Source organism: Juglans regia, chromosome 4 (genome assembly GCF_001411555.2).
Source record: "Juglans regia cultivar Chandler chromosome 4, Walnut 2.0, whole genome shotgun sequence".
NCBI classification, from domain to species: domain Eukaryota; kingdom Viridiplantae; phylum Streptophyta; class Magnoliopsida; order Fagales; family Juglandaceae; genus Juglans; species Juglans regia.
This window is the reverse complement of record NC_049904.1, coordinates 29,336,602-29,355,625: the sequence shown is the minus strand read 5'-3', so window position 1 is coordinate 29,355,625 and position 19,024 is coordinate 29,336,602. Positions and strand designations below refer to the sequence as shown.

Below are 19,024 nucleotides of genomic sequence, written 5' to 3'. Positions count from 1 at the left end.
AAACATATTTTTTGAAATGAAAATTAAGAAAACAAGAATACAAAGTCGCTACTAATGAGAAGATAGAGAATCCAGCAGAAAATTCTCATCTATTGTTGAGGATAAATCTGCCATTGATGTTCAATCAAATCTGCTTGTAGTTGATGATATGCCGAGCTGTCCTTAATTTCATGATGGCTCTAAATGAAGTTGATAAATTCGTTTGTTAGATTGCGCGACAGTTATGAAATATCATCATCAACTTGATCATACTCCATGTTCGGACCCTGACTATCATCATGCTCGTCCTCAATGATCATGTTATGTAGAATAACACATGTTTTCATTATATTTGTTTGAGGTTCACGAACGATTGCAAATCATTATTGAACTATCCCGAATGCACGCTCAACAGATTTTCTTGCTTGTGCTGAGGTAAAATTCTTCTTCTTATTTCCTTGGGGTGATGGAATCATCTTCACAAATGTTGACCACTTGGGATAAATACCATCCGCAAGGTAGTACCCCATAATGTAGTCGTTGCCATTGATTGTGTAATTGACTGGAGGAGCAAGCCCTTAGGCAAGTTCTATGAAAATAAAAGATTTCTCTAGCATATTAATAGCGCTATGTGAACCGGACATACCAAAAAATGTATGCCATATCCAAAGATCATATGAAACAACTGCTTCTAAAATAATAGTTGATTCACTGATGTGGCCGAAGAACATACATTTCCAGGCAGCAGAACAATTTTTTCACTTTCAATACATGCAATCTATGCTTCATAGCATTCATGGAAATCCCCATTATTCACCAACTGCAAGCAATCGAGTAATATCATTGGCATTTAGAGACTGCAAATATTCATCTGAAAAAATAGTTACGATTGTCTGATTTTTTGAGACTCTCCATTGCGGTGCTTTCTCCAATACATATATATTCATCCATAAAATCTCCAGTAACCTCATACGCCAGCATTCTAAGTGTTGCAGTTATCCTTTTACATAGAAGATAAACCGAGTATTCCTGCATTATCTCTTCTCTAGACGAAGTAGGGCTTATAAGCCTCTATCTCATTTAGAATAAAGAGAAATAAGGGACGACTCATCCAAAATCTCTTTCAAAATAAATTCGAAGGATATACTGGATTTTCTGCAAAATAGTCGCAGAAAAAGCGCTCATGCCCTCAAATATGATCACGCTGAATAAACTTACGACGTTGGCGATTGCCATGATGCCTCGATAACTCTCCATCGGCCTCGACGACTCTCCATCGGCCTCGACATTAAGAACAACATCTAACTCATTTTCAGAGGATAAATATTTGAACAATTTGCAAAAGAATGAACGAGTCATTTGATGAATGGAGTTGGAGATGAGGTGGAATGTTGAATTTTGGTTCTGAGATCAAATGAGACTTGAGTTTCTAAGAATGTGAATGCAAGCAGAAGACGTATTTATAGAGAACAAAGTTACCGTTACATATAAGACAAAAAATATTACTGTTAGAGAAAAGATAAAAAAAGTTACTGTTGGAGAAAAAACAAAGCATGTTACCGTTGGAGGCAGGAATTCAAAATGTTATCATTGTACTATTTTGCAAAATTTTTTTATCATCATTACGTGGATAGGTATTACTGTTAGAGAAACTGAAAAAAATATTACCGTGATATGAAATGAAAAAATATTACTGTTAGACAAATGCAAATAAAATATTACTCAAGTATATGCGAACAAAATCATATTAAAAAATATGTCGCGTTGGAAAATGCACATATTAAAAAAAAATTATTATTTTTCATACTGATGTTGGATTGAAAAATAATACTGTATTCGGGAAAAAAATCATATAAGTATTTATAAAATTATTAGAATGTGACCCATATTTGAAAAGAAGAGAATAAAAAAAGAGTTAATGATTAAGAATGAAAATGGAAGTGAGAGAAAAATAATAATAAAAAAAGAATAGAAAAATATTATTTTAATAGAATAGAGAAAATATAGGGAATGAGATGTAAAAGATTTTTTGAATATGAATAAAATTTAAGATAAAATTATTGGGAATATCATTTTTAACTAAAATTTAAGAAACTGGATGAGAATGTTCTAACGTAGTTTGATTGTCGAAACCTTTTTATAACCAATATTTATCACAATTATTTTTATTTCAAGCTGTCGTTAGGTGTGAGCAATTGAAAAGTATGCTAGGCGCCTCCCTCCCCCTCTTTATCTATGTCTTAAAAAATCAAGGGCTCTTGATTTTTATCGAAGGGGGTGAGATTTCTTTTGCGTTCTTCAAGGTCAAAAAGGCCAGATCTATAATTTTTCGGCAACTTCCGAGAAACATGCACGTCACAAATAGATTCATAGGTCGAAAATTATTCTAAGGAAAATGGAAGTTTTGTGAAAATCACCACGCATAGTTCTCACGCATCGTTCACATCTGCGCATGGTCCTTACCAGCCACCCCTTTCGGTAGCCATTCTCGACACACGTGCTAGATCACCTAATTCGCCACCACTAGATCTTTCACATTTGACCTTGTGGCTGAAAAAAGACAAGTATGTAATCCGTCACAGATTCCAAAGTCTATCGGAGTTGGTTCAAATTGTAATCCGTCATTTTTTACATTTATCTTACTTTTTTCATTTTTAGTTTTCTTATTGTAAATTAAAAAAAAAAATTGTCTCTCAAATGTTTGTCTGTAGAGATTGAGTCATTTCTTTCTCTGAAGGATGATGTTAAATCTCTGTTTAGATAGATAATATTGTCACTTAACCGTTTGTCTATATCCTTAATTACGTTGACGTGGAATAATCATTGGTCAATATTGATGATGTTAATTTATTGGAGTGGAATGGGGATGGCTTTTCTAGGCCGGAAACGTGACTTTATTACAAGATGACTTTTCCATATAACGTATTTATTATATCTATAATTATCAGCCTATAAACATCTCTTTTTCTTGTTGCTGAATGATTACTCCAGTCTCCCTAGAAGTATTCTGAACACAACAATCACCCAACAAAGAAATAAATAATCCCTTAGGTTTTCCTTCTCCTTGATCTCTACCCTGTTTTTTCATCAATATTATTTACAGTCCAAATCATATGATACAATACACAAATGATAGAATTTTAAACAAATAACATTAATCCGAAAAAGCATTTCTCAATTGAAAAAAACATTTTTAGAACACGGAAATTGAACAACTTAAATTTGACAGTTTTGTACTTTTTTTTTTTTAAGTAATATATTTTTTACAACTATTTATATTTAAAATTATATTCATCGTCTTCATACTGTACACTATATATAATTTTTTTAATTTTTAATTTTTTTCTCTTATTAAATGTCTAGTATATGAATAATAAATAGAAAAAATTAATTTGGTTAAAAACAATAAAATTAAAAAATAAATAAATATAATGTATAATGCATAAGAACACTCTTATTGGATTAGTCAAAGTTAAATAATATTTTTTATGAATGTAAAAAAAATTAACTTTTGGTTATTCCATTCACATAAATCTTTACATTGGAATAACTATTTTTTCATTATATAACAATAAAATAATATAAGATGAATTTGATTTTAGTTATTCATATTAAATCTTCACATTAGATTATACATTTATTCATTGTATAGTAATGAATAATTAATAATTTTAATTAATAATTTATTTAATTTTATCATATTTTACTATTTTGTCTATTATATATTAATTAATAATTATATTTTTATTAAATTAATATATCACTAATTCAAATTAATATATCAATTATGATAAAATAGTGATAAAAAAAGAAAAAAATAATTAATAAAATATATATTTGATATATGTATAATAATCTTTAAATTTAAAAAAAAATTTAAAAATTACTATAATTAAATTTTAAATATTTAGAATTTAATTAATTTATTGTGAATATAATTTACTCTTTAATAATTAAATATTTAATAGATTCAACTTTTATTTATCGATCTCTTTATAGTTTGTATAATAAAAAAAAAACAAAAAAAAGTGAGAAAAGGTGCAGCATTTGTCCCACCATCTGGTCCATCATCATTAACCCCGCAAACTAATCTCAGTCGCGAGTTAATGGTGGTAAGAAACACGGTCCAATTAAACGAAAGTGGTCCTCAACCACTCCCAACCGCACGTGGTACATCTACGTCTAATGATAATGTTCTGTCCCCCTCTAAAAACCGGTTTTTCCAACCCCGGTCGGCCTCTCCAACCGGCCACCCAACCAAACCACCTCCACCCTGCCTTTCTCCCTACAGACTTCAAGACCCACATAGATATAGAGAGAGAGAGAGAGAGAGATCGGGCATGGCTTTCGCCAAAGAAAGAGAAAACTATGTCTACGTCGCTAAGCTTGCCGAACAAGCCGAGCGCTATGATGGTACTCTCTCTGTTTTCTAAAGTCTGCTCTCTTTACTTTGTTTTGTTCTGTTCGACTGTTCCTTTTCTTCTTCGATAAGCCATGCTTCTCTGTTTGGACGCTCGTTAATTCAATGAAAATCCTAAAAACTAAACGTGATTCCTGGAAAGAATTGATTTTATCTTTGATTCCTTGGAGATGAAAAAGATCTCTACTCTACCAAGTAGAATACTTTTGTCAAAATGCATTTGTTTTAGTTAAAAAAATCTTGGTGAATGTCAGGACTCTGGCATTTGGTTTAACTATTTTCCTGCATTTTATCGGCTGCGGTTTTGCTTTAGTCCTTTAAAATTTGGCAGAAATGGTGGATGCGATGAAGAAAGTGGCTCATCTTGACGTGGAGCTGAGCGTGGAAGAGCGTAACCTACTCTCCGTCGGGTACAAGAACGTGGTAGGAGCTCGTAGAGCCTCATGGAGGATCCTATCCTCGATCGAGCAGAAGGAGGAAGCCAAAGGGCACGATCAAAACGTGAAGCGGATCAAGGAGTACAGACACAAGGTTGAGTCTGAGCTCTCGAGCATTTGCAGCGACATCATGAGTGTCATCGACGAGCATCTCATCCCCGCGTGCTCGGCCGGAGAGTCCGCCGTGTTTTTTTACAAAATGTGAACGATCTCTATTTTGTGATAATTGGTTATTTGATATCGCGAGGAATAGGGTTTTAAGGGATTTGGGATTTTTTTATTGTGGCTGCAGGAAAGGGGATTATTACCGGTATCTGGCGGAGTTCAAGACTGGTGATGACAGGAAAGAGGATGCTGATCAGTCTATGAAAGCGTATCAGGTAATGATGCTCTTGGTTTGGATTTTTACTCTGTTTGTTTGGTAAGAAAGGGAATACAAATTACGAATTCCAGCTTACTCGAAAAATAGTTATGAATCCTAGATGTATATGCCTTTTATAAAAGGAAAAAGAACATATTTTTGTGTTCTGGCAGCAATCAAATGGATGGGTTAAGGTTTTTGATGTTGGTGGTGGATATGCAAAATGCAAGCATGTATTACTATCTTACCTATTGTTTAAGTTTTGGTGAAATTCGGATGTCTACTGACGCTTTGTATTTATGACTTAAATAAATTTTGTATAGTTTGTACTTGATCATTGACTGTGCAAGGACACCACTTGTGCATGGTGGCCATTTTTGAAGTTATACGTTTTGACTGAAGCATTCATCTTTCATGAAAAATTTCCCTCTCGTCACCTTTCATCCAGTTTTTGAATTATCGGTTGCTTTTGACCCTTTCCATTTATATATCTACCGTGTGGATGATGAAAACAGTAGAGAGATGTTCAAATGGTTATACTTAGGGGATGTAAGCTCTTGGCTTTCTGCTATAGAACTCCAAAACTTTTTTCCGATCTTTTGTCCTTTTTGGTTGCTGCAATTTCTTCACCCGTGGTATAATTCTATTTTCAGACAGCTTCTACCACGGCAGAGGCTGATTTACCTCCTACTCATCCCATCAGACTGGGCTTGGCCTTGAACTTCTCCGTATTTTATTATGAGATTATGAACTCTCCTGAAAGGTGTAGATATCACAACATTTTTTCTTTGTTATTCATTTATTATTACGAAGTTTGTTTTGTGCTGCGAGAATTTTTTTTTTTTTTTACCTCTTACATGGTAACTTGTGTCCCAGGGCATGTTACTTGGCAAAGCAAGCTTTTGATGAAGCTATCTCAGAGTTGGATAGTTTGAGTGAAGAATCTTACAAGGACAGCACACTTATTATGCAGCTCTTGAGGGACAACCTCACATTGTGGACTTCTGACATTCCAGAAAATGAAGGTAACTCACAAATAGGAAAGTTAGTGTCAACTAGACTTTTTTTCTTATCAAAAAAAAAAAAAAAAAACTAGACTTTTTGTAAATTCATGACTCATCCAATTTGTTGCACAGTCAAACATATATATTTTTTTTATTGTTTCATTATGTTGGAGGGAGAGGGCATTCGCATTCTTTTCAAATTTGCAATCACACCTAGGGGTAAATTAGTTTAAGTGTGGCAACATTAAGTCAGATGGGGCGTTATCTAGAGGAACTAAGCTACATAATACTTAGAAAACAAAAAAAAAAAAAACATAGGAACGTTTTAGATTCATATACAAAAACGTGTTGTGGTACCTCAGATTGGATATATCATATATGAAAGGCGATAAATGAGACCTCACATTGCCCGGGATGAAAAAATTCTCGATGCTTGTAATGATTCCAAGGTAGTTCTGATTGTAATCTTAACTCCTTTTTTTTGGAATATAAGTTCGGATGTTACTTGAGCTATCCTTGAGTCATCACAAATGGTATCAGAATCAATCTCCTGCCAGAATTGTGGGACTTAGCTGTGCTATGTCAGGAATGGTCTGATGAGGATGTAAAGAATTTGAGAGAGAGTTTGTAATATTCCGGATTGGAAATAAGAAGTGTAGTGAAGGAGATCCCACATTTCCTAAGAGGGAAAAGTTCTTAGCATTTATAATAATTCTAAGAAAATTCTAATTGTATTCTTGAATAGTCATTTTGGAGTATAAACTCAGACACTTCTTGGATTTCCTTGGTCGTTGTTGCATATGCTTGTACTGGGTCTTGAATAGAATTTGTAAACTTAAGTTATTTGTATCTGTACGATCATTTTAAGATCTAAATGGAAGTTAATCAAGAGGTGTTTCAGAGAAAGCAATGATTTGATTATGGTGGATGGGTGGGGGGGTTACTGTCGGTTTTACATGATGTATGCCATAATTGTATGTCATAATACATTAGCCTACTTATAAGTTGGGAGAGAAACTTTGCTTATTATAAGCATTCTTCTCTTGCTCTTCCTGTTATCCACATCATGTTCAGATTGAGAATTTAGAGTGCCAAAAGCAGTAGATGCTTGATAAAAGCTAGTATTTGTTTATTCTATTAGTATGTCAAAATGATGTGACGGATTTTCTTGTTAATATTGGATTTCAGAACCATTCACCTATATTTAGATTGTTACTGTTGCATGAAATAGAGGAATGTTTTGGGCACTGGGTGATTAATCCAATGGCTTGTCAAGATCTTGTGGAACTGTGATTTGAACTTGGTTTTTCCCTCTAATTATTGTTTCAAACCAATCTCCTGTAATCCCTATATTGTTGGCCCTACAATCTCCCTGTCACTTTTCTTTCATTGGTTCAATTATCCATAATCTTTATTTCGTGTGAGACGGTATTCTGTTTCTTTTTTGTATTGCAGCTGAAGAAGCCCAGAAGCCAGACAGCTCTGCTAAAGCAAGTGGAGGTGAAGATGCAGAGGTAGATTATTCTCTTATTTAACAACCATGGTGTTATTATTATTATTTCTTCTTGTGCTTATTGATCTTTTTTCTTATATTAATTAATTATTTGGCAGTGAAGTGAAGCTGTCCATTGCTTGGGGTTAAAAATGTGTAGACATGGAGAAAGTTAATGACTGCTGAACTATAGGGTGTTATTCCTCTCTCTCTCTGTCGCTTTCTCTCTGGAGAGGATTTCAAGTTCTATCATTTTATCTTTGTGTGGATCCTACCTTTGGGATTGTAGTTTGTCTCAGATTGTCAAGGTTTTCAAAGGTTTCTTTTGGAGGCCTTTTCATCATATTCTTATATTGGAACTGTGACACCATTTGGACTGAGCTATACTACGATTTAATAATCCTCTTCTTTGTTATTATTATTATTTCTTTCAAATCTGTGAGTTGCTTGCGCTCTTTATGATCATTTTTGCCATAACATACAGCAGATGGGATTGGCAAATGTTGATGGCTAATGCTCCCTCCCTATTTTCAGTTCTCACCCTTCTGTGCCACCATAGAGATTATAAAGGCAACTTTACCCTAAATCTCTTTTTACACTTGGAGAGATATTATGTCCATTCTCCGAAGAATGCAAGAATGACGTAGGCACTATTTTGTGCTGTGGCCGCAATAGCAGAGAAGGCAAATGCAAGGGCTTAGTGGCTGGCATTATAACAGGGTTGAGTTGGAACTGAATTTTCCCTTGGCAGATTGTCAATAACAAGCCCAATGAATGTTACCTCGAAAGAAACGAATCTAATTAGTTCACCGGGGGTGGCCTTTCGACCACTGGCGGCCCAATATTTTTGGCATGAAATTCTCAAGCTGATATTACATGGCTAGACAGGTCATTTAGATCTCGTTTGGAATCTGGATACAGAGGTGAGATGAAATTATTTCATTTCATTTTAACTGATCTTAAATGATTTCAACGAACAATTTCATTAGTATTCACAAATTATCTCTGCTCATTTCACTATTCAAAAGGAACAGGCTACCTCTTGTTATGTTCCATTCTCATATACACAACTAATAATGAAAAGCGAGGGTATATTAATTACTAGCACATTAGAAACCTTGGAAACATAACATGTATTAAGCAAACAATTTGCACAATAACATCTACCGGCCATTAGACAACTTTGAAACCAAGAGGACGATTATGGACCATTTTTTTTTTTTTTTTAATCTGAAGGTTGTGTTTTGATTTTATTTTTCGGAAACTTGGATTTTGATTGTTGGATTTGCGTTTGATATGACTTGGATGTCAAAACAGCTAGAACTACCTAAACTTTGTAATATTGTGGATACTCAATATTCAATTGTCTTTTATTTATTTATTTATTAATATTGAAGACAGAGAGATTTAAGGAACAGGAGCGGTTCACATTGTTTTCCAGAACCCAGAAAACAAGGGGAAAATGGCAACCTCCAAAAAATAACAGCCAGCAAGGAGGCCTTAACAAATTCCCCCCAAGAGCAACTGCGTGCTTTTCCCTTATAAAAGACAGCCCCGTCGATTAACGCATAGTCCTCTGGAATAAGAAAAGCAAGCAGGAACAATGGCAAAGTCTGTTATCTTCCTGGCGGCTTCTGCCCTTTGCTTCTTGTCCCTCCTTGGTTTCGCTTACTGCGACAGCCACTTCTCCGTGGAGGGCAAAGTTTACTGTGACACCTGCCGTACCCAATTTGTAACAAGGATCAGCACGTACATGAAAGGTACAGATTACAATTCCAAGTTCTGCAATTTGGTGCTTAACAGTATTGTTTAACTATTCATTTTGACATAAAAAGACCTGCAAATTCAGTCTGAAGCAGTGCTATATATAGTATTGTCAAGTCTGAAACTAGAGTCTATACGTGTTGGGTGCAGGTGCAAAGGTGCGGTTGCAGTGCAGGGAACGTGAAGGCGGTGTCATAACATACAGCTTAGAGTCGGAAACGGACGAGTCGGGAACGTACCACCTTGGGGTAGACGGCGAGCACGAAGAGGAGGTTTGCGAAATTGTTCTGGTAAAGAGCAGCGATCCCAACTGCAGCGAGGTCAGTAAGGATCCTTTCCTAGACAAGAGTGCTAGGATCAGCCTCACAAAGAACAATGGCATTACATCCCCAGTACGCCTTGCCAATCCTCTTGGCTTCATGAGGAAGGAACGTCTTGATGGTTGCGGGGAGGTCCTCAGAGAGCTCGGGATGACAGCAGAAGACGAACAATAAAGACCATAATTTCACATCACTTTAATTTGTTACCGAATAAACCGAGTCCTTTCTTTTTTTCCTTTCACCTACTATGAAAATGTTGGGGTTTGGATGATTCATTTCTAATCATGTTGTGTCTCCAACATGTGTATTAATGTGCTTATACTGGCTGAATATCTACAAGTAATGGATAAAGGATATATTTATATATCAATGGTCTTCAAACCGTTTGATCTCTCATGAAATTCATCATTTGTCCAGATGATCTTTTCTTCTTTTAATTTATTTTTAGTTAATTACTCTCTCTTTAATTTGTTTATGGATTTTACCCCGTCTTGATAGGAGAGACAGGAATCTAACGTTAATTCGGCCTGCATGTTCCACCATTTCAATAATTTTTCTCTAGATCAGATGTTTGCGGCCTGTTGAAGTATATATATAAAAAGAAAATAATGCTTGATGATCTCTCTGCCTAAATGACTGGCCCTATATATACCAGAAAAGTCGTTGAAGATTATGATCTGAATATATATAGATCAAAACGAAGATGCATGAGGTTGGGTGGGTGGGTGGAGAATCCATATCAGAGGGTACCTGCTTTCACAAAAAGTAATTCCCAAATTCCTAATTATCTATTTTTAAGAGTGCATGGCATCATCCTGTTCTCCAATCCCCCTTGTTATTGGCATTTTTGTCCCATAAATCGGTGATTTCTTCGTTCATCAATAAATTTAGATACGCAATTATTAGGCCAAAAGGCATGTGTAGAATAAAGTTGCCAGTTTGTTTACTGCATATATATATATATATATATATATATATATATGAGGTAGTTCTATATATATATATGTTAATGCATGATTCTTGCCACGGAATCCGATCATGTTCGATAACATGATCGGGCTGCTTTGATATCATGATACCCTTGGCGCTTGGATATAATCATGTACCCTCCCTCGGGACGTAGGGATCGATTGCAGCATGCAGTAGATTAATTTATAAGTTAATCGTTTTCTTGATTTTGTTGACAAAGAGCTAGCCCCAGCTAGTCTTTAGAAGGGAATCTATCTACAAAAGCAAAAGGTCATTAATTAGATTAGCTTAAACCTGCCTTTAGTCAAGATTAGCCTCTCTAATATATGCAATAATCACATGACTTTTTACTTTTCCCCCATGGTAGAATTTTGCCAGAGGAAAAGATAACATTGATATGCGTTTTAGAAAACATTCTTAATTTATCTTATTATTATAATTTTTTTAAATTTTTATATAAAATATAATAAATAATTTAATTTTTTTAAATTTTAAAATAATAATAATATTAAAAAATAATATTCTATTAATATTTTATTCAACTTATCTAAAATCATCTTATCTCGTCTTGTTTTATCTCATCTCACTATCCAAACCAACTATGTTATGTTAAACGTGGTTTAGAAAGGATCGGAATTAACAAAAAAGTAGTGCCTTAACCAGTTAATTACAGGGGGCTAGCTAGCTAGACTTTATGCAAATTATTAAGGAATTAGAATAATATCAAGATTCAACTTTATCTCACAACCCACTCAAAATGTTCTAGCATTCTCAAAAGACGTACAGCACCATTCTTCAAAGAAAACCATTACTGCTCGATTGAATTAAATAAACGTTTCCACTGATGATATCCATAACTAGCGATCGAGCTTTTACTGATATAATTTTACTAATAAACGTTTCCACTGTGGTGTGTGGAGGATATATAATAGGGCACATCAAATCTAACTTAATTGCATAAATACTCGACTTCCCGTGGCTTAAATTTGATAAATTCTGACAATATATAGCCCTCTGATCATGAGAATGATTTCGGCAATTAGGCTATATAATATATATATATATATGTATATATGTTGTACATATTCATTTCTACAGTACTACAAAACATGAAAAATTGTTGATCTTCATGCTGCAGTCCAATACGAAAAATACCACCACCAAACATGATAGGTCTTTTCTCGATGTACATAATTTATTCTAATAATATTATTGATGTAGTTAAGTACATAATCTAGTGGAGCCGAATCAGTCTGTACTGCGTATACACCATTCGTCTATCAAAAAGCATGATGTTGTGGATATATCTTCATGTTGATCTTACTGAAATTTAAAAGCAGATCAAAAAGCTGGATGATCAACTACTGCATGCATGTTTAACCATCTGAGCAACTCCTCCGCCGCTTAACAGGGAAAAAATGCCCGAAACCGCCCTCAGCCGCCACGACATGCCACTCCTCCAGCACCTCGTCCAGGTCAAACTTGTGCAGTACCCCAGCAGCATCATAAAAGGAACCCTCAGAGAACCCGCCTAGCTCGCCGGACGGTGGCTTGATCTTCCGCCTGCCAGCCCCTATAGGCACGTTTCGGAGGGCCCCACCGGCAGTCCAGTACCTCTGGCATCCTCTACAGAAATGTCTGGGCTGATTAACGTTGTAGTTGTTGAAGTAACAAAACTTGGTCTCCATGCTCTTACATCTTGGGCATGGTATGATCTTATCTGGCCTCTTCTCCATCGTTTGATCTAGTCCTTTCTGTTCCTCCTTTACTTGTCTATTCTGCAATGTAATTGTCGTCCCAAAAAGCTTGATTTCGGGCACGTCTTGGCCTCCTTGGACGTTAGCCATGAAGGTGGCCGGGTTTATAGAGAGATTGCTCAGAGATGGGTTAGTCTAAATTAATGAAAGAGATGGCCGACAGAGAATCATTTAAGGGGTGCGAAATAAGTTTTTCGTGGTTTAGGGAGAGAGGTTACGGATGTGTTTATATACAGAGAGTTGAGTGGCTCAAAAGTTCTCCAAACCATTGCAAAATATAAATGTGACAGCCGCCAAAAAGGCAGAGGTTACAGGTAGGGTGGAGTAGAAAAGCTGTGGGTGAGCTTTTTGTACACATCATTGCTTCCCGTCATCATTGCACTCTGTTGAAAAGTCTAAGTTGTGGGTCCCAATCCAGGTAGGTTGCGTACAACGTGTCAAAGGTGTCGATAGAGGGTGGACGCGAGAATAAAGAGGGAAAAAGCTTGTGCTAATGAAGTTATCTATATTCTATAACCAAAAGTGGAAAGAGGAGAAAAAAGCTTAAAGAGCTTTTGATTTTATTTTATTTTGCTCTGAAAAAATCCATATCCTGTGAGTCTATTTTTAATATTTCATCTCATCTTATTTTATTTTAATTAATAATTTTATTATTATTTATAAACTATCTTAACTCATCTTATCATGAGCCAATGATATGTGATATTAATGTCTTTTAGTTCATAAAATAGAGTCTTATGTAATCACTATCCACCATCATCATCATCATCATCAAGGTTCAAATTTAATGGAAACTGCATGCATAGATGAGGTTGTTTTGTTAACAATTGATAACTATATTTTTCGGGATATATATATAACTCCTACTCGAAATAAATTATATATATAGAATTCGATCACTTCCTAAGTAGAAAGATAAAATTGTGCAAAGCTGCATGCATGTAGATCAGATTCCATCAGTAAGTATTTTGCCTCGTCAAAAGTGCAGCATCGATCACATGATACATTTTTAGGAACTTTAAGATATATCTATATATATAAAAATTATGAAGTGGGTCATGATCACTAGTCAGATTTATAATGTGCAAAGTTCTCAAAAAGAGTTATCTCTAAAGTCGATCGGATGCTTTAATGGGAATATTGCTATAATGCTATTCCCTTTTTCTCCAAAGCCATATTTTCAGGTTTCAATGGATTTTGATGATTAACTTTTTCGATCCCTTTTCATAGTTTGATAACTTCTGGTCCGGGAAAGCAAGTTGATATATTGGAAGTGATATGGAAAGTAGGTTGATATGGGAATTATTTAATGAAAGGATCTTTATTTTTTTTATTTAAATAATTTATAACAGGTGTTGTGTGTTGGGGTATTAATTTTATATATAAATATATTCTTTCAATATATATACATATATATATGTGTATACACTACAAGAAAATTACTTAATCAGTTATTTCCAGTTAAAATGGTTATTTCGTGTCAAAATGAGTTTATTCTTGTCACAGATAATTATTTTCGTTATAAATAATTCGTCATAAATATATATTTTTTTTGTAATATATATATATATATAAAGGAGAGAGAGTGTGTGTCAATTTGGGACAATGCTTCTGAAAGAGTGAATAACACATACAATCAGTCCATTTTGTTTTTTTTTTTTTTTTATGACCAAAGATATTTATTTAAATTAATGCAAAAGCACTTTATTTCCATCCTCTTTCCCACTTATATATATAATGCAGACAGAGAAGGACCAGAAGCATTTTCGTTTCTTTTGCTTGAAAAGAGATGCACTTTTTAATTTTTAGGATGCTTTGGAAGTGTCTCTTTATAATTAAAAAATGGAAGAGTAACTTCAACACACAATCATATGGGGGTGCCTCCATTTTTATAAATATATAGGGCACCTAATTAATCAATAAACTGCCTTCTTGGTAGCCTCTGGATCAAATTTATAAATTGTATCTTCTTTCTTTTAAGCTGCAAATTGCTATTGTAAAATGCACTTAGTCGGAAACACACGCATACTGCATTCATGGTTTCATTTATTCTATAGGCTAGAAAGATAGAGTCTGACCCGTTTAGAATAGTCAACACGTTGTGTAAATTATGTGCATAGAAGTCCATTAATTATCATTTGCCTAATAAAGACCAAACAATCAAATTGATAAGAGAAATGTTTGGCTCACAAAAGGATCCGATAAAGGTAAAGCTCGTAACCTGACCTGTTCTGATATGTTAGATTTATTTTACGGTCACATCAAAGTCTTCTTTTCTTTGAATTTTTTGTAAAGAGAGTTGGGAGTAAAGGAACTCAATCTGGGACATCCCTCGTGAGAGAGGGGACAAATTTTAACATGTTACAAGGTCATTGACCAAATCAAATAGGGTTTTGATTAAAAAAAAAAAAGATTGGTGGGCAGTTTATTGATTTCAAGTTCCTTACATGACCCAATCATCCTTATATTTAAATAAATAATTGTGTTGTAATTTTATTAAAAAAAATAAAAATAGACAGCCTTAGAATGTATTTTACAGTACTACTCGTCTCTTCAAATGACATTTCTCCCATCGGTTGTCCCGGGACATGGAAAATCAAAAGCTAAAGTTTGTGAAATGTTTCGATGGAAAGGAAGGCTTAATTGCCAAATGCCCAAAAGCAGGTTGATTAGTTTCACGCATCACTTTCCATTTTGTGAAATGTTTCCGATAAACAAGCTTTAATTTCCACACTGCAAAAGAAAAAGAGAAAAAGGAATAGGAAAAAAAGCATGCGAAGACTGATAAATGCTGAACAAAAAGCTAGCCGATTGAAAAGTGTAAAAAAGGCCAAAAAATCTAGTTTAGTACTTTTTGACGTATGAACGTCCAGTTAAGTAACAAAATAGTGCCCCAACTAGCCATTCTTTTATTTATCCTATTTTGTCTTTAAAGCTCTCGTAATCTTAAAGAATAATCTTAAATACAATTTTAGAGTGAGTAATTTTTGTCCTTTTTTTTTTTTAAAAAAATAAATTTATTATTAAAAAATAATTTTTTTACTTAGATCTCATACATACCAATTTTTATCAAATGAAGTGGGGGTGCTTCCGGCACATGTGGGGGCGGAGACAGGTCCGCATGGGAGGGGGTGGCCTGCTCCAATAGTGCCCATAGCCCACTATTTCTAGGTTTAAAAGTGATAAAAAAAATACTTTTATGAACTCAAATTGTAAATTTAAATTTATAAATATGACCATAATTTTAAAACTAATAATATAGTTTTTAAATTTGTTAGTGTATATTATGTGAAAGTTAATGTAGCCTAATGATAGAACCCCCAGCCTCCCATACGAACAACCCCGCTAGCCCATGTAGGGGTGGGTATACGTAGTGGAGTGAGGGACCCTACTGCTCACCCTTAAAAGGAAGTACCCGGGACTTGCACACCAATTACAAATATTGTTTCTCAATCAAAAAATGGATAAATGAGATTTGTCACATCAGTACTCCCACCACAACTCTCTCATGCCAAGAGTTCTATGACATTTCATAAAATTGGATTTTTATATCTAATACTAAAATAAATCAAGTAAAAATAAAATAATTGTAATATGATAGGGGTTTTTGAGAATTATAGAGAAAACAATGAAAACAAGTCAATTTTGCAATCTTCATGCATGACTTTGTAAAAGTGACATTACTCGTGCCACAACATCCCTTTTAATAAAGGTTTGAAGCCACTAAAGAAAAAGTGAAACATTGAATAGGATCTTCTTCATTTTAAGTGAAATGGATATATCCATTTAATGTAAAGTGTAAGGCATTTAAATTAGTTTTGACAAATAAAAATGGCATAATATATATATATATATATATATATGTTGATGGATGTTTTGTAACTGTCCACCAGGCCCCTAATGGGTACTTGCAAGGGGGAAAGGAAGAACGGTGGTTATGGCCGAGAAGCCTCCGATGCCAAACTTAGATGACGTAGGGAGTCTCAAATCTTTTGAGAGCCCAAGTGAAGTTATCTTACCCGCTTAAATACCATTCCTCTTTCCCTCCGTTGCGACCCGTCTTCCCAAATTTTCGTATGCTCGCGTTTCCTGAACTGTTGGTTTGTCGGCGGCCTATCATTTCCAAGGGCCCCCTCGCATGCATCCCTAACTGTCTCATTAAATGTGGGGGATCTCCATTTCCCGTTAACGGGCCCTCGTAGAATGGGGGAGGGTGGGTTGTCAGCCTCGGGGTTCTGGGCCTTTTATCTAGGCCCTCTATTATTTCATTCAGTTATCCTACCAATTCTTGTAGCTCAAGCGACGTGAATTGTTTCTGCCATTTTCCCTACAATCACCCCACGTGCTCTCGTCAACCATCCAAAGATACAGACGACCCCTGCTCCTGACCCAAATGGATGCTAGGACACATTTCCTATAAAGTTCCTAGCTAGGTTCCCCTTTTCTGAACTCTGAACTATTTCTTCCTTCTTCCGCTCTCCTTTCCAGTGTATCTGAACTCCGATAGATGTGAATGGCCCCATATCTTTTTCTAGTTTCTCGGGCAAAGCGGCGCTTCCTAAGGCCCATTCCAAGTGGCAAGACGAGGTACCCCTTGAGGCCTCGCAGTACTTCGAGGGGCACCATTGGTCTGTATCCACCTCTAAAGCTAACCTCAACGCCATACATAACTCGTACGGGATATTAGAGTACATCGATTTGAAAAGGCCTAGGCCCTGACAGGGGGCTGTAGACTTGAGGGCTGCTAAGGTTGCCTTCTACTCCATGATGTTTACTAATGGGTTGCATCTCCACTTCTACATCCCGGTTCGAGATATCTTAGATTTCGTCGGATTGGCCCCAGCGCAGCTCCGTCCCAAAGCTTGGAGGATCCTTATGTTGTTGCGTGGTTTGGCGTTGGGTGTTGCGCGACACAGCTGAGGACTACCTAGATCTGACCACAAGAGAATTCTTCTACCTCCATCAGATCCATTGTCGGGAGGGCAATGTGTTTAGCTTCATATCTCTCCCGAAACCTCAATACAACCGAGTGAGCAATTGGACGAAGAAATTCTTGTTCATGTCGGGGCAAGATTGGGAATTTACCCCTTGGGAGATGATTCGTCAGGAGTTTCCTGTCAGGGTTGTTTGGGGGATTGTACCAGACGATCAAGACTTCGCGGTAAGTCTGTTTGCCTAGAAACTGACATGTGTTGAGTGGGTCTAAGCTGAGGCACACCAGGAGGATGTGTGGAGTAAGGCCTTGGTGACTTGCGCAAACATCGAGTTGTTCGTGGTTATGCCGGACTGGTCTAGTGTTTCAGGCTGTGAATTTTTTAGGGAGCTACCCCCATGGCCGAAGGGGTCTGACAAGAAGGGGTGTGCATCACTTGTCTGGTCCCCCTGGGCTCCCTATGGCTTGGGGGGGGGGTCCCACTCGCTTAGATCTCCAGTGACAGCTCGTTCCATGCCACTCGCCACTCCACAATAGTTGAGAAGTCATGGGCGCTCGACCGAGCCTCATGACCCCCTCTCCATGATGATGTTCAAGTCCTGATGAAGCATATCGAGGCAGACTATCTAGCCACCATGGGTGTTGATTGATCTATCCTGCGTGAGTGGCCGACGTCGGATGGACTAGACGACGAGGATCGAGAGCTCGATAGGGCTTTCTTTGCAACTTTTTTGGACCCGTCCCCGCTAGTCCCGGTAGGCATGGGCGAGCCTTTCGAGTGCTTCAATGTCATGGGGACGCTAGAGAAGAAGTTATCTTTCCTTGAACACCAATGTCGATCATTTACATGGGAGACACGCCATCCTTTCAATCCAATGTCAAGAATCGGGCGTGCATCGAGCTAGGGGTCGCTTAGGAGGCGGGTGAGGTTTCCTCGGTTGCTCTAGCTGGGGTAGTTTTAGGTTGTTGTCAGATGGTGAAGAAGCTGAGTTGTTGTCACAGTGACCCTCACCCTACGCCATAGTGGTGAAGAAGCTGGGTTGTTGTCAAATGGTGAGCCTCCCGTGGCCGATGGGCCCCCTGCGGATAATGGGCTTTCTTGGCTAGCTGACACCTTCTGACCTCAGAAAGAGACGACTAGGGAGTCCATGTCGCTCTGCCTAATTACCTCCCCCTAACTTTGCCGAAGTGGTCCTTTTAGATGGGAGACAGTGCGTAACATAAGGGTTTGGGACTGGCCTAAGCCCGTATGCCACCTGGGTTGAGGCAATCAGAGACACGACATGCCAGCTTAGAGGGATCTTGTCTCCGATATGCCCTTCCCTTTTTATTTTCTGATTTGGTTTTCCACCTTTTTCGGTCCTCATAGTTTCATGGCTTGGGTATAGGAGGGGATTGACCACCTAGTTGCCTGGATTGTTAACGGTTGGGCAAAGATAATGAGGGAAGTCAGGGAGCTGCGAAAGTTCGCAGTCGAAGCCCACGAGAGGGCGGTCAAAGCTTGGTTGGAGCTGAATGGCACGATCGAAGTCCTCACAGCCATTCGCACGAGGTTGCACTTGAAAGAGGAGTGCACCTATCTCCGCAA

The 19,024-nt window shown here is 36.7% G+C and overlaps 3 protein-coding genes across 3 annotated transcripts; 2 read left to right on the top strand and 1 right to left on the bottom strand.

Annotated features, from left to right (window-relative positions):
* Window positions 1–4,189: 4,189 nt before the first annotated feature.
* LOC108998405 (14-3-3-like protein C) lies at window positions 4,190–8,121 on the top strand. The gene is made up of 7 exons (XM_018974952.2): window positions 4,190–4,392; window positions 4,731–5,037; window positions 5,129–5,216; window positions 5,851–5,960; window positions 6,074–6,222; window positions 7,657–7,715; window positions 7,813–8,121. The coding sequence occupies exons 1-7, from the start codon at window positions 4,320–4,322 to the stop codon at window positions 7,813–7,815; spliced, it is 789 nt and encodes a 262-aa protein (XP_018830497.1). The 5' UTR covers window positions 4,190–4,319; the 3' UTR covers window positions 7,816–8,121.
* A 970-nt stretch (window positions 8,122–9,091) lies between these two features.
* LOC108998406 (olee1-like protein) lies at window positions 9,092–10,195 on the top strand. The gene is made up of 2 exons (XM_018974954.2): window positions 9,092–9,453; window positions 9,608–10,195. Exons 1-2 carry the CDS (start codon window positions 9,297–9,299, stop codon window positions 9,949–9,951), a joined length of 501 nt encoding a protein of 166 aa, XP_018830499.1. The 5' UTR covers window positions 9,092–9,296; the 3' UTR covers window positions 9,952–10,195.
* Window positions 10,196–11,845: 1,650 nt separating this feature from the next.
* On the bottom strand, window positions 11,846–12,759 carry LOC108998407 (dof zinc finger protein DOF1.5-like). Its single transcript, XM_018974955.2, has one exon. It carries the CDS (start codon window positions 12,591–12,593, stop codon window positions 12,123–12,125), a length of 471 nt encoding a protein of 156 aa, XP_018830500.1. The 5' UTR covers window positions 12,594–12,759; the 3' UTR covers window positions 11,846–12,122.
* Between the last annotated feature and the right edge of the window lie 6,265 nt (window positions 12,760–19,024).